The sequence below is a fragment of the Mchenga conophoros genome, linkage group LG23 (genome assembly GCF_057382185.1).
Source record: "Mchenga conophoros isolate Kocher_MC1m ecotype Shallow Benthic linkage group LG23, M_conophoros_male_GT1.1, whole genome shotgun sequence".
Taxonomy (NCBI): domain Eukaryota; kingdom Metazoa; phylum Chordata; class Actinopteri; order Cichliformes; family Cichlidae; genus Mchenga; species Mchenga conophoros.
In genome coordinates this window covers 18,429,938-18,446,297 of record NC_140547.1, presented here as the reverse complement: position 1 = coordinate 18,446,297, position 16,360 = coordinate 18,429,938, and the positions used below count along the sequence as shown (strand labels likewise).

Below are 16,360 nucleotides of genomic sequence, written 5' to 3'. Positions count from 1 at the left end.
TCCAATAGATAAATCCTGGCAATCCTCTTGGCACTTAACAGCGTACACTATCTTACTCTGTTTGTGTCGGGAGACCCGATTCTTGGAGTGGGCTAATTTTTGGTGCAGCGTGTTTTGGGGTTTAAAAGCCACAGAGATGCAGTGTTTATAAAAAAATGTGTCTCAACTCTTCCAATACTACAGACACGTACGTGATCACTACGGGTTTTCGGCTAGGTGGCAAATTGGTCACATGCTGCCAAAGCCACCCTTGTCATTTTACAGCACTTGTACCTAGACTGACCTGGTTTAACCTAATGTTGATACCTACTTTCTTATGGCCTCTTTGTCTGACTGATGATGTTAGGGTAGGGTAAAGCCATAAATCCAGGTAACTGGAAGTTATTCTGAGTATGTTGAATTTGTTTCACAGCACAGAGCCCAGATGTTTATGGCTATCCTTATATGTCTCACACTGTACTGAAATTGGCAAAAATTCAGCTACAGGACGCTAGCGAGACAGATCTCAGTGAACATAGAGCTAAAGGATAAAATTATTAGAATGAAAAGTCTATGTTTTATTTTAGTTTTCACAAATTCAGCATCAGTAATGTCTTGAAGTATGCTGATTGGTTGGTCAAGGATTTAGGAATAGAAGGAAACATGCTTTTTCTGCCCTTCTGGACTGGACTATCTCAAGAGCGCAGCCTGTGATCAGAAACTGAGACAGAGTTCTCTTATGTAGAAAAAATCTGCTGGCATTTGAAAGAGTGTCTGTGTGCAGAGGTGGTAATCATTGTCAGGTGACCTACATACTGATCTGCTGCACACAGTTAATGATTGAACCGCTGCTCAGTGTCTGTCTGAGGGGTTCAGAGGTTTTTGGAGGGGGCTATGTGAGGTTGGACTTGGGTGAAACTGAACTCTTTGGGTTTTCATTCAGTTAGCAGGCACCATGGCTCGGCTGGTGGAGTGTGTCCCCAACTTCTCCGAGGGCCGAAACAAAGAGGTGAGAGGAGGACTTTTCTGCCTAATTAACATTTAAACAGTTTAAAGTAAATAAGTAAAGGTGTGTGAGTATTATCAGCAAAATGTGATTCAAGTATAAATGTGCTCATTGTGAATTGAAATGCTGTTTGACTTTAGTTTTAAAGTTACAACTGCAAGTGTTTGTATTTGCTGCTTTGATCTGTGTGTTTGATTTAATAGTTTATACATCTTTGACATTGAGATGATTTTAAAAAATCAGAAAAAACTTTAGGCTCTTTTGGCAGTTTGAGATCATGAGAGAGAGAGAATCGGATGATTCCCTGTGAACAGCACTTGGTGACAGTGGGGAGGAAGAACTTCATCTTACAGGAAGTAGCCTCCCTCAGAGGAACAGCCATCTGAGGAGAAAGGAAAAGAGAAAAGAAGAGCATAGCAAGATCCTAGACTTCATTCTTCATTTGCCTTTGAATTTAAAATAAAAATATTGACAGATTTCTGGATCTTTACTGAACAGGAAGTGCATAAAATGCTAGAATATAACTTAAACTGTCAAAAACTGCGGTTCAGTAAAAAGTGACCAAGATATGGTTTAGAGTAATGAGATATGTCATTAAACATTAAACAGCTAATCTTTTTATCTTTAAACAAACAAAATATCTTTAAACTGCTCTGAAAACAGTTTAAATGTCTCAACATGAAATCTGCAGGAGACTGATGTGTTTAACGTGTGAGTGAGGTGCTCTTGAGTTCAGATTATCTGTTGAAACATTCGTTAAACAGACATTAAAGATTCACTCCAGAGTAAAGCTGTGTACTGACCTTTGCCCTCTGTTCCCACAAGAGGAAAACAGTTCCACGGAAGTGGGAACATTAAATAATCAGCTGATTTTCTGTTTAACCACAGAATATGCTTGTTTTTTGACAAACTACACTGTTCTCATATTCCAGCAGCACTGGTTTGTAAAAAATCAGCTGCCAATCAAACCAGAGTACAGTCCAAATTGGACACTCACTGAAAGCATCTGATGCTTTATGATACCAAAAATACAAAACAGGTGAAGCTGAAACCCAACTTTATGAAAGAGAAAGGACGTATGTCGTTTTCAAACTGCAGCAACTGGTGTCCTCATAACAATGTAAATAAATAAATAAATAAATAAATAGAGCCGAGAAACATGTTCCTAATTTAAGATTTTGATACTTGTTGCTAACACAAATTCTCAATTTTTTGATGTTATCTTTGTTCTATTTCCAGTTTAATGCGGGTTTTAAATCATTTCAAATTGTTTCCATTTTATTTCAATGACAGCTGAGTGTAAATTTCTACAGTTATAGAATCAATTCTGCATAAAATTCTGGTCATTCACTTCATTGTGATGCTCATTAGAGCCATTATTACAGTCTAAACTCTGGCCACCACAGTATCCTTACTCGCAATCCAAAGTGTTCTTGCTCTTTATTAACACAATATTTCCTTTGAGCTTGACTAACTAAAGCAGGTGAGCCACATTATTACAACTTCTCTATGAACTGTTTAGGTGATCGATGCCATCTCAGCAGCCATCTCCAGCACACCCGGCTGCAGCCTGCTGGACGTCGACCCTGGAGCCTCCACTAACCGCACCGTCTACACCTTTGTGGGCTCTCCTGAGGCAGTGGTGGAGGGGGCGCTGAACGCCGCCCGCCAGGCCTTCAGCCTTATTGACATGAGAAAACATTCAGGTGTGTCTGAGCCCAGCAGCTCATCTCAGGGAGCTGCTTCCTAACATCAAGGCATTAACATGTTTCCTGTCCAGGTGAACATCCTCGGACCGGGGCCATGGACGTTTGTCCCTTCATCCCCGTCCAGAACGTCAGCATGGACAACTGCGTGCAGTGTGCCAACGTGTTCGGACAGAAACTGGCAGAGATGCTGCATGTGCCCGGTGAGGCTCATTAAAAAAAACAGCTTCAGCTTTATTGCAGTCAAACATGCAAGAAAACAAGAATGAGAAACAGAATAAAATTATAAAACTAAATGCCAATGTAAAATTTAAAAAAAATAGTCAATTTTTATTGTTTATTAGGAAAACTAAAAAAAAACAAAAAACAGCAATACCTGGATAAGACAGACGAGACATAAAGCACAAAAAGCAAGTAACACAGACAGACTTATGACAACCTGCAATGTTTCACAGTTGTGAGGTTTTTGTTGTTAAGCCTTTTTCTCCACCCAGTGGTTTTCTAATGATGGCAACAATGTCTCCTTGTTTTGTGGAAGGTGCTGATCAGTGCCCAGAATTTTTGTGTGAGTTAGGTAAATGACAGAGGTGCTACTTAATTCAGAATTTCATATTGTAAGTAAATAAGTCTGGAATTTAATGTCTTTTGTAGCTGAGGAAATCAGACTGAAGTGGAAGGTTTTGGTTTGTTATTCAGGACTATAAGAGCTGTACGGAGACCGATTGCACAGATGCTAGTGTTGTATCAGTGGTGAGAGACCAAGTACATGAAAAAAAAAATCACCTGTCGCATTCAAATGAAGCCAAAGAGTCAGAAGTTGATTTATTTATTGTTTCTTAACTGAGTCAAAAGTCTTATCTTATCTTGACTTCTGAGATGAAAATAAAACACTTTATGTTAGAGCCCAATAATAACATAATCCTGGGCCAATAATGTGGCAATAAAAGAGTGGGAACTACGTATTACTATTTAATTTTAATGTACATACAAGATAATAAACAAAGTAATTTTTAGTTGACCACTATTGGCCGAAATGTATAGCATAGAATAATGATGCCTGTGAGGGTAAAGCTGTTAGTAACAGTACAGTAATATTTTTCTAAGAATAAGAGAAGCTGTGAGCAATAAAATAGTAATTTCTGTGCAGAATTATGGGAATACATTTATAATAACAGTGATGTGGTAGTAATGGCATGATAATAAGATAATAATGCACGTTGGTGTTTTCATATATTAGGATAATATTACAATATTTATATGTGAAATGAATTTTCCATATACCTTAAAAAGGGTCCTTTGTTTGAATGTAATAATATTCAAATATTTTATATTTGATGCTGTGGTGTACTTGTGTGGTAGTTTTTATATAATAACTATAAATCAGTGCAACTAAATATAAGACTACCATTTCTACTATGCTGCATGCAAAAGCTAAAAGCCAATGAAACAAGCTATTACTAGTTATTATATTGTAATTGCATAGTGGTATACGGTATTATGGAACTATTTTCCCTTTATGCCACACTCCACACTATTACCATGTTCTTACTGAGTTGTCAATAAATTGCTGCCAAAGTCAGAGAGCAACTTTGTCACTACAAATGCAAACATTTGGACGTCAGCTCCAGTGCATGCTGAGCCCAGAACAAAACTCCAGAAGTGCAAATGAGTGGGTGGCACTGTATTCCTGGTCATTCTTTTAAGAGCTGTTAAAACAGACTGGTCAATTTTGAATGAGAACACTAAAGTAAGGGGGATGGGGGAGCACAGAACTGGAAGGTTAATGAGGTAAAATGATTTGGGGGGTTTTTCCTGACTGCTCTGATTTTTAAAAACCACAAAATGTTTTTACATTAGAACCAAAAGGGAGGCTTCACCCTCTCAGCAATAAACCCGAGATTCAAGTCTCAGCTTACTATACACTGTTTTTGGTTTAAATTCAAATTAAGAAGTAAATAAGGTTCTTTTTCCACAGTGTATCTTTATGGAGAAGCAGCTCGAACAGAGACCAGGAGAAGCCTCCCATCTGTGCGAACAGGAGAGTACGAAGCTTTGCCTGAAAAGGTGAGGACTCATCAAATCATTATCTCCTTTCTTCTTCGCTCATTTAGTGTTGTGTGGCTCTAACTTCTGAGAATGATTTCTAAAAAAAAAAAAAAAGGTTTCTTTGTAACAGCAGGGTCAGTGATTGATTTTAATTTTTAACTTGAAATATGGTTAACCACAAGAAAATTGTCTCTATTTCCAATTACAATGTTTTTCTCCCTCCAGTTGAAACGTGATGAATGGGCCCCTGACTTTGGCCCCGCCGACTTTGTACCATCTTGGGGCGCAACAGTAACTGGTGCTCGTAAGTTCCTCATTGCCTATAATGTGAACCTGATCAGCACTAAAGAACAGGCTCATCGCATAGCACTGGACATCCGGGAGCAGGGTCGAGGGAAGGACCAGGTGCGTCCTGGGAATCTGGGTTATTTATTTAGCTTTTCATGCTGTGGGTGTTGCTCGCTGTCATGACATGATTAAAATGTCCTTTTAGGATTTCTTTCTTCCTGTTTTGTTGATGAATTTTTCAGATTTTTCTTTTTTAAATCAATTTTTTTCTAATATTTTCCACTTTTTGGAGAATTTGTTGAAATTTCCGATTATTTTTGAATTTCTTATGTTTGTTTGAAAGGTTTACTTAATTAAATAGGACTTGATATAAAACTAAGTATTAAAATCTTTTTTTCTTCTTCTCTGTGTTCATAAGCCTGGGCAGCTGAAGAAGGTGCAGGGGATTGGTTGGTACCTGGATGAGGCTAACCTTGCTCAGGTTTCCACCAACATTCTGGACTATGAGGTGACGCCCCTCCATGCTGTGTATGAGGAGATCTGCAGAGATGCGGAGGTTAGAGCTGTGTACTTTGTGTCGTTTCTGGGATGCTTAGAACTCAAATTACACTGCTGGAAATAGTTTATTTTGATGCACATGCTGTTTTTTTTGCAAATTAGCATTATAATACTCATTTTCATTTTTCCTGTAGTATATAAAAATTGATGTATCTCAAAAATAAAATTATGAAGACACTCAAAATAAATTTCCTGTTGTTGGAAACTTTTTTGTACAACTTTTTTTTATTTACAGTTTTGAGGGATAAACCTCTTAAAACCACTTAAGCCCCACGCCCCCGGTACCGGGGGCAAAAAGGAGGACATCTCGTTTAATCAGTTATAACACAGGATGAGAAATATAAGTCCAGACATGTGTGGTATCCACAGAAACCTCAGAATCTCAGCTAAAATGTCATATAAACCATTTCTACAACCACCAAACACATTGAAAACAAGCCATGATTAAACAAGCAGTTACGTAAATGCACAGAAGACCGCTAAACAAACAAAACTGAACCGGAAATTCTCCAGACTTCATGTAACCGGCTAAAGATAGGCTGGTTAGCTTCCAGAGCTATCACTGACTCCACACACCAAGTTTCACCACGATCAGACCAAAATTCACTGAATGAGCCGCAAAAGAAGACCACTAAAACACAGAGTGGTGCAAATGCGCTAAGACAGAGATTGGCTTACCATCCCGATTTCCTCCGTTATTTTCGCTGGTAGCCGGTAGCCACGTGATTACCAGTAGTTACCATGCCTACCTAGCCGCATCAGAGCCGTTTTCTGTCAACAACCTCCATTTTAGACCCACCTACAGACACGTGACTGGACAGACGCCACATGCAGCAAATTTGGGCCCACGTCTGATTGGTTGAAGTGACGTGAACGTGGCATCGTTACTTTGATTCTATTGTCTAAAACAATTAAAAAGAGGTGTCAATCATGCAAATTGACCAAAAGAAACCAAAGTTACAGCCCCTCGGAGTTTAAAGGGCCAGAGACCATTTAAACGCTTCATGCGCACTGCAGAAAAGGGCCATTACCATGTAAATGTGTGGTTAATTCTTCAAAAATATATTTTAAAAAAGAGCATTTTTAGGCCTGATAATAAAATTTATTAATTTCTGCTCTTTAATACCTAAAAAAATTCAACTGGCATGGTGTCCAATTATGTGCCAAATTTGGTCATTTTTGTACTACGTCTGGATATTGATGTATTGACAGGGCAATAATTTTTCACTGTTTCACTTTAGAAACATAAATCTTTGCACAGATGATGTTTATATGTTGGTTACTGAAATCCTGGAACCAAATGTGATCTGAGGCATATTTTTAAAAGGGTTATATGCTAAAAATTAAAAAAAAAAAAAAAATTAGGCGAGGATAAAATATACTTACTTTTCCTGTGTTCCAGTCTCAGGAACTTTGACACAGTAATATCTGCTTCAATATTTACACCTCTGGTGAGCGTTAGCTTTATTTTGATACCAAGATTGTAAGGACAGAGTTTGTAATTGGAGAGAAATAATCAATTAAATTTGGGCATTACATTTTCGAGCAGGAAGTTCAGAAACCCCCCTTGGTGCTTAAGAGGTTAAATTTCTCTAACTATAAATATATGTAAAAAAAAAAACTAAAAACGATTTTAATTTCTTTTGTGGTTTATTGCACTTTTTTGCAATTTTTGTGGTTACTATGGACTTAATGCATACATATTATTAAAATTTGAGCTATAACTGTTGTATTAACGTATAGCAACTTAAAATGCTCCCAAAAAGGGAACTACAGCATGTAAAAATATAAATATAAGCTCTGGCAGACTATGGTAGGTCTTAAAGGGTTAAGTAAAGACCAACAAATCCTTAGACTGTTACTGACTTAATTTTTTCTTTTATTGAAATTGTCTTTTAGGACCTAAACTTGCCTGTGGTCGGCTCTCAGATTGTCGGCCTGATCCCTCTGAAGGCTCTGCTGGACTCTGCTGACTTTTACATCCAGAGAGAACGACTCTTCATTATCAAAGAGGAGCATAAAGTCCGACTGGTCAGCAGATGACTCTTTTTTTTTTTTTTTTTAAGATATTTTAATAAATTATAGGCTCTGATTGTTTGTTTGTTTGTTGTCAGGTGATCAGTAAACTTGGCCTCGACTCCCTCGGTCTGTTTAATCCAAAGGAGAGAATCATAGAGTGAGTATTTACAAACTGTGATGTAGTCAGCTGATTCATTATATACTTTATATCCCGAAAAATATATAAGAACATCGAAGAACATTCAGCCCTTATAATGACAGGATTACATTTTATCTGTGAGTAATAAATAAACAGAAAGCAGAAGGACATTATAAATCCTTTTAAAGTCTCTAGAACATTTGTGGAGTGGATTGAGAAAACTGCCAAACCCACCTAATAATCATTGAGGGTTAGTAGGTTGTCTCTGGTACCAGATTTTACATCATGTTTCTGAACTTCTGAACCCTAGCACACCAGTCGGATGCTTCTTTTCCACTGAGATGATGCCAGCATCTGTTGTATTTTGGTGTCTTTTAAGGACCATATTTCAACAAATGTGAGAACCATTTCTTGTACAGTGTTAAGGTGGGACATGTCTTAAAAAGAATCATGGCAGACAGAATCTGTTGGTTGAATCAGTTATTTTTTTTTATAGTAGTCCCTCCAGTAGTTACTGATATCAGTGGTTCCATATCAATCATATTTGTATCAGTGATATCTGATATCTTGTATCAATGTCAGTTTGTTCTGCAATGACAATATCAAAAACCGTACGTCTCTCACTAGCAGTGCCGTCACTAGAAAAGAGGTCAAATATGTTATGATTTTCATGAAGGTCCTGTTGGGGGATTTAGAGTTTCTCTATTCAGGTGCTCAGAAATTCCACTTTGTAGATGGAGCAGTTCATCTGTCTTCATCTGAGGCAAAAAAAAAAAAAAAAAATTTGAAACATGCCAATGAGAGCCCGATCCGTATGGTCCATAGTCCCAGATCTGTGAGGCTGTGGTTCACCTAATTTGAGGCCAAGCGTCCAAAACAGTAGTTTGCTTGGCGCTTTTCAGCGCTGTTAATTCAATCTTGAAGGCCTGCTTACAAAAAATGAAAAAAAAGAGAGCTGATTATTAGCTCATCAAAACACAACACATAATCACCTGACAGGTTTTCTCTAAGTGCACTGTTACAATTTTAAAGGGCCCAATTCTAGACATGTCCATGTTTACTAAAACTCCCTCTAATAAAATAAGAAAACAACCCAAATCTAACTGACAGAATCCACCCATCACTCAAACAACAACCCCAAGAATCTTAAACACACAAAAATGTTGCTTATTAATCTATCAATATGTTATGGAGATTAAAACTTCAGGGCCACAAAAATTTTGCCCTACTCTTGGTTTAATTAATACTTACATAGTCTGAAATCAGACTTAAAATCACTCCCTCTGTTCATTCTTCCCCACATCATATCTCAGTGGTTGGCCTCAGATTCCACAGCGTCCTGAGAGTCCGAGGTCAACTGACATAATTTCACCTGCTAAATACACACAAAAAATCTTGTTAAAAGCCACACAGTTATGTTCCCCTTTTAGCACTTTAACATACATAGATTTAGCATAAGATATAAACCCGTTATAACAATGTGTCATCACTAAATTATAAATTTCTTGTCCAAATCTGCCCTTCTGAACAGACCTGACCACCTTAATTTATTATCCTGTTACTTTGCTATTATATCTTTCACCAAGTAATCCTCCTCAGTCTCTGCTATGTTTCCTTCATTGAAAGCCTCAGACACACAGCCACACAGGAAGCTTCTTTCTCACCACTCATTTCAGCTAATTTGCATACTGAGTCATATCTCAAGAAGTTACCATGACAAGAGAAAGGCATATTTAAATCTTACCACATTATTAAATTATTTTATTCCTTCCTAGAAAAATCACTTGTTTTGCTCAATCGACACAAGAGCATTTCCAATTCACTATTTTAAAACTACTTCAAGCTCTTAATCACTTTTTCATTTTCACCAACGTCACTCTCTTGTCATGGAGCTTTTCTGAGTTATTCCTCAACTTCAGAGTTTAAGTGTGTTAAATTCACACTATTTTAACACTAATAAACAGACTCACATGCTCAACATGCTGTCTAATCTTCATGAGCTCTCTCGTAGTTGTAAGGTTAATGCATTTTCTGTTTGTGTGTGTGATTTTGTATGTTTCTTTTTGCAGTGTTTTCCCACTTAAGCAGTCAGTTTTCTCTTCCCCAAGTTTACTAACCCAAATTTTGATGTCCCACCTTAAATAACAGCATTCCTTGTCTTCAGCCAATTCAACCAGAAACTCGGCCTGAACGTTTCCAGTGATGTTTACCTATAAGTTTCTTCCGACCGCTGCATGTGGAAAATTGATCCAGGTCTGCTTTACACCTAAAAATAACAAAACTGAGACATTTTCATTATTATCATGAGTGCTTAAATGACCCACTTCTCTCTCTCCGGCCAGAAATACCAATTTATTTCATGTATTCACCTTGATAAATGTAAGCGTGTTCTTCCTTGCGTTCATGTTATGTGGTCATGTTAATGGAGTGTAAGCTGCTTCTTCATTGCATATGTATTTTATAATCAGGTTTAACTCATGCCTCTTTGCACTGAGCTGTGGATTCAAACTATCTCAATTCTGCTTCTCCCCAAAAGTAATTTCACATGTAACCCTTTGTATATGTGTGTTTTGTATAACCTCATTGTTGTGATATGGTGAACGTCAGAGATGGGCAGTAACGCGTTACTTGTAACGCATTACTGTAATCTGATTACTTTTTTTCAAGTAACGAGTAAAGTAAGGGATTACTATTGCAAAAACGGTAATTAGATTACCGTTACTTTCCCGTAGGAACGCTGTGTTACTGCGTTACTAAAACCGTGATTTCGTGCGAGAATGTCTCACGACAGTGACGTAAGCGAGTGCGCCGTTAGTGACAACAGCTGTGTGCAGATCAACAATGGATCACATATCGATTGTGGGAGAGAGTATGAGCGTGCAGCGTTTAAAGCGTGGAAGTACTGACCTTACTTTGAGTTTGATTCCATAAAAAGTGACAAAAACATTAGTGTCCATCGTGCGTGGGAAGAAAACTTCTTTTTACAACGAAAAAACTTCCTAAACTTCCAAGCAAGCACCGAGTGCGCAACGATGTAATGGGAAACTCACAGAGAAACTCGCGGATTCTTCAACTGACCGCGGCACACCTGCACCAGGGTAAACCTCCGCCTACCGCAGTCCTGCTTTACAGGTGAAAATAGAGCAACAGGACCGCTGAGTCTTTGACTTTTTTTATGTTCTGCTGTGTTTTACTTGCATCTATTTGAAAGAGTGAGTGTAAACACAAAAAATATTTTATTTTATGTGCTGGAATGTGTAGAAAATAGGTTTAAATGTTAAACTAATTTATTCAACTCAGAGAATGTTGCATATAATTAAATTTTTGCTTGATGCATAAAGTTAAAAGATTAAAACTGATAAAACAAGTTAAAAAAAAGAGACTTTTCCATTTGATTACATTTTGTATGATGGATTATGCAGAAAAAGTAGAATTGGACTGAAAGATCTATCGCTTTATTACCTCTTCAGGTTGTAAATCGTGTTTTTAAAAAGTAACTAAGTAACTAAGTAATTAATTAATTTTGAAAATAAGTAATCAGTAAAGTAACAGGATTAATTTTTGGGGGAAGTAATCAGTAATTAGTTACTGATTACTTTTTTCAAGTAACTTGACCAACACTGCTGCTAAGTCTTGATCTAAAGACAATGTGCCCTTATTTCACGCACACACACACTTAAATATACTAAGCTCTTTCATTTGCCAGCATTCACACCAAATCTTCAGCGTGCCCAGCAAAGCTCTTTCAGACATCAGGACAATTAACAATTTTCCACACATATCACCATTCTTTCAGCTCAGTTTTGTAGCATCATTCACGCAATACTTTCATCAGCATTTTACACACTTCCCTGAACTTCGTCGTCTCACACACACTTTTTTCTCAAAACAATGTTCACCTTTAATCATTCATTCCAAATGACAATTTTACACTTCACTTATACATTCACACATTTATATATAACAAAAGACTCCCAGTAACTGCCAAGATAAATTATTTCCATTACCATATTCACATCTTCACTTCATCTTCCTCTAGTACTAGTCATCCTACCATTTCGACTAATTTAAAAGCATCTAAGCCCAGGTTCACCCACCTTGCTGGTCAATTGTAGCCGTTATCTGTCCGGGACAGCGGCCCGATTACTAAGTCCTATCTTAATCTATAAGAGCTTCACGCAGCTCGACAAGAAGCTCCACCTCATGAATGCCCAGCGTCGTGCTGGCGCCTGAAGCTTTATGTAAAGCTTACATGTGAGCCACGTTTAAAATGGTCACGCCCGGGGGCCCCACCCCTGTCGGTCAAATGGTGCAAGAAAAGTGGTGCTTGACCACTAGCTATTAACGAGCGTCCCCAGTGCTCGCAGTTGCCAGCTGAATTAACCCTCTCGCCCAAGGACAATGTTCTGCGTCCGGAACAGAGTGGAGGCATAACCCTCAGAACATTTTGCACCCCTAGGAAGTCCAAATTCCCTTCCTAAGTACTTTAAATAATTCTGGAAGCATCACTGTGGACTATAACCGCCAGTTTATTATCTGATGCCCGGGTCCCACCCTATAATCAATGTGGGAATAAAATTCCCTGACCAAATGTCCTAATCTAATCTCTTTTCTTGGCTGACTTAACACACACATAACACACCAACTTCAAACATACATCACAACAACTTTCAACTTCACCCTAAAATTAATCACAATAAATTTTATCAAATATCCCCAAACTTTACCTGTATTTATTTCTAATTACCCAAAGGTATCATGGACATGTCACCTGAGATCTACTTAATAGATTTTATAATTTAGTTTAATTTCCACTACTGAGCCACTTTAATGGTAATAATCATCAATTCAGTGGACAACTAATTTAGAATTCATCCAATGTGCACAATTTTCAACAGGCTTGCGCTTACCTATACTCTTTTGTATAGGTATGAGGTGGTCTGTTGTCCACCTCATATCAGATCGTACCTTAAGGTCCAAATTAGTCCCCTCAGCCGCAAAAGAATCCGGGTCACTGGCACCAAGTATTAAATTCCGGTTCTTTTGGATTCTTTAGGGCCAAGAAAGACATGGCTCAAAAGTGGTCCTTTTACTTTAAAAATTATCTTTATTTTACATATCCAGGATAATGAGACCTGAACACAAAACACACAACCCCAGGTCTGAAGCACAAACGGCAGCCTAGGTATTTATATACTTGCTCTCTACGTCACACCACACTTTAAGTTTCGATCAAACAGCCTAGTTGGTTTCACTTTCTACTGCAATTACAATGCTTCTGCAAAAGCATGCAGTTTCGTGTCAGCACTTTTGGCACAGAGTGTACTCAGAGTTAGGCCTTTCTTATATAAAGCAATATAATTAGCATATAAACATTTAAGATTATAAATTTAAACCTCAACAACATCCAGCATCAATCCTGTGACAAACCCAGAATATTTTAAAATAAAACAAAAGCTATATATAACATTATTTGTCAGTATTATATAGTAGATGATAAATGATGATGATATCTTGTTAAAAGTAGGTGTGGTGTGTATCACCTGTGCAGGTACATGGTGAAGTCACAGGAGGATGGACAGCTGGTGTCTTTGTCTCTGCGGCAGTTTGTTCAGAGCGTTGGTGCTCGGACAGCAGCTCCCGGAGGAGGATCAGTTTCTGCAGCAGTTGGTGCAATGGTACGAGCTTTTAGGTTCATAACAAAATGATACAATTTTACTTTTAGTTACTTATTTTATTTCGTATCCCTCTTGTAGGGGGCCGCACTGGGTGCCATGGTTGGTCAGATGACGTATGGGAAGAGGCAGTTTGAGAATCTGGACAGTGTGATGAGGAGGCTGATTCCTCCATTTTATCAGGCCATGAATGAATTGCTGGACATGGTGGATGCCGACTCCTCCGCCTTCAACAGCTACATGGTGAGGAGGAAGGTCCAACAGCTGCAGAGCCTCAGAAACATCTGCAGGCACCCGGAACCATTTCCACTCTTTACTTCTTTCACTGTAACCAGAGTGTGATTATGTTTTGTCTTCATGTCAGATTTGAGTTGATCATATTCGTCTCATGTTGTAGGCAGCACTGAAAATGCCAAAGAAAACTGCAGAGGAAATGAAAAGGTGAATACTCAAGACTTTAAGACCACCAATTACTGCTAATGACTGAATGCCGTCAGGTTACATTTTTTAAACGTCTTTAAAATGTCCTTGTAACTTTCAGAACCACGTTTCCACCTGTGATCATTTTTTTAAATAATCAAATATTCACTTTGTTCTTTTTACAGCTGAAAAGGTCAAAACTAATTTCATTTCTGTCAGCTGCAGAAACACTTCCTGTTTATTTGTTTGTTGTTCTCATCAGGAGAGAAGCTGCGATGCAGGAAGGACTGAAGCAAGCTGTTGCCGTCCCATTGGCTCTTGCTGAGAGGATCAGCATCCTTTGGCCATCTCTTAAAGAAATGGTTGTCTACGGAAATTTTAGCTGCAAGTCTGATGCTCAGGTGTGAAAAAACACTCATTTCTACTTGTTCTGCTCAGATTCTCTGAAGGTTATAAAGTGCACCTTCAGCATCATGGTGATATAAACTGAGAGGAACTTTGTCTTTTATTAGTGGTGTGTTAAAACATGAATGCATATTAAATCTTTTAGTCTTTACTCCCACTTTTCTGTCAAACATCGCCTGCAACAGCAAAGCTGTAAATAAGCCCACCTGTCATGTTTTATTTCTGGTCTCAGGTAGCAGCTAAAGCTTTAGAAACAGCTGTTTTTGGAGCATACTACAATGTCACGATCAACCTCAAAGACATCACAGATGAAGCCTTCAGAGCAGCAGTAAGTGTGTCCATGAGGTTCTTCAATGTTGCTGTTGATATGCTCTGCTTGTGAATAACTCGTTTTTTTTGTTTCTGCTGCAGACCCAGAAGAGAGCGTCAGAACTGCTGCATGAAGCCAAAGACAGCAGTGCTGCCATCCTCCATGCTGCAGAGAAAAGAAACTGAATAGACTGAAGAAATAAATAAAGCTGCACAAGGAAGATAATCTGACATTAATGTGACTTTAAACACTGAAGAGCTGGATACAATGAATGTATTACAAGGGAAAATCTTCAGAATAAAGAGGTTACTTGAAATGGTAAAAGTTTTTAATTTTTGGTCATTTCTTTCCGTTCATATTCACAGAGCAGAATCACAATAACATTTTATTGTAAGATGATTTTCTGTCGGGACAGATTATGTTGCAGTGGACGAACATGGTACTAGAAATACTGGTAAAAATTTTATCGTATGCGATGGCAGACCGTGGAGATGTGGGGAAAGAGGACCCAAACGCCGGCAGGGCTCTAGACTAACTTTTTGCCATGGGCGTACCGGTACGCCTAACTTTTTAAAGTTAGGCGTACTGGCACAAAAGTTAGGCGCACACAAATTTTATAATAATTTATATAATATAATGTGTTTTTCTGGATACACTGTGCTTTTTCAGCATTCAAAGATTGATGACACCGTGTCAGAGCACTGGCTATGAATTTCAGAAGGATCAGGCCTTAACAGAAAAGTTAGCAATAGTTCTTTTCCTATTACAGCTACATCCACTTCTGTCGTGCCTAGGCTGCTCACTAGGGCTGGGTATCATCACTGATTTCTATAATCCATTCGATTCCGATTTTCAAAGTCCCAATTCGATTCAACTTAGCCTCAGACAGTCAGAAATATTATAATTCTGATCATTTATCAGTACTGACTTCATCAGAATTGTGAACATCACAGCAGATGCCTTTGTGTGAAAGTAACTGAGAATAAAACACAGAAAAACATGAAGGAGATTTTCCTGGTCTGGCTTTTTATAGCAGATAACCTTAAAAATATTCTACAATGTTCTGCATATAAAGTTTAAATTTCTTCAGTATTGAACAACAGAAAAAATAGGCTTTCTTGTCCGAGGTCATTTAAGTGAAAAAAAGAAAAAGAAAAGAAAAAGCCAGCAGCCGACAGCGCTGTAAACAACGGTAGACTGGTGGGTAATAAGCGAATGAATAATACAGAAAACAGAGATTGGAGACTGTTCTTGAAGTACAGAGAGAGATAGAGAGAGAGCTAGCTGTGCATGGAGTAATAGTCATGGAAGCAAAACGGCAAAATTCATGACGACATTGATCAAATGTGAAGCGCAGTTTGCTGCTTCTTTTGCTGCTGGCTCGGTGAATTTTGGTTGGAGAGAGACAAAACCTGCAGCTCAGAATCAGCGCGGACCGGACGCATCAGAACCGCTAACCTCCGACAGCGTGTCCGTCTACGGGCCGTCGGGTTAGAAAGCCGAGAAAGACAAAGTTGATTCTGATGCGTCGGTCCGTTCTGTGTTTACGTCTTTGTGTGGAATCCGTGTACCTGCTCTCATTTACTGTTTGGTTGTTGTTGAAATGGTTTTGTGAGCTTTAATCTGAGAATCTGACGTTTCTGGCAAAACACAGTTATATTTAAAAGTCGATTCAGGATTTAATGAATTGATATCGCTTTATTCAAGCTACTCACCTCCCACTTCCACCTGCACTTTCAACTGGACCACGGCCAATCAGAGAGGTCCTGCCCCTTACTATCTCTGATTGGTTTAGTCCACGATAGGGGC

General features: G+C 38.3%; 1 protein-coding gene and 1 long non-coding RNA gene across 2 annotated transcripts; one reads left to right on the top strand and one right to left on the bottom strand.

Annotated features, from left to right (window-relative positions):
* Positions 1 to 852: 852 nt before the first annotated feature.
* Positions 853 to 14,875, top strand: ftcd (formimidoyltransferase cyclodeaminase). Its single transcript, XM_085264044.1, has 14 exons — positions 853 to 988; positions 2,508 to 2,691; positions 2,766 to 2,894; positions 4,667 to 4,755; positions 4,963 to 5,142; positions 5,444 to 5,581; positions 7,483 to 7,614; positions 7,698 to 7,759; positions 13,293 to 13,419; positions 13,498 to 13,659; positions 13,814 to 13,857; positions 14,099 to 14,237; positions 14,474 to 14,569; positions 14,653 to 14,875. The coding sequence occupies exons 1-14, from the start codon at positions 935 to 937 to the stop codon at positions 14,734 to 14,736; spliced, it is 1,620 nt and encodes a 539-aa protein (XP_085120170.1). The 5' UTR covers positions 853 to 934; the 3' UTR covers positions 14,737 to 14,875.
* Positions 7,790 to 10,443, bottom strand: LOC146546978 (uncharacterized). Its single transcript, XR_014890651.1, has 3 exons — positions 9,878 to 10,443; positions 8,993 to 9,116; positions 7,790 to 8,667 (listed from the first exon to the last, which is right to left on the bottom strand). It is a non-coding gene; the product is annotated as an uncharacterized LOC146546978 (long non-coding RNA).
* Positions 14,876 to 16,360: the final 1,485 nt, after the last annotated feature.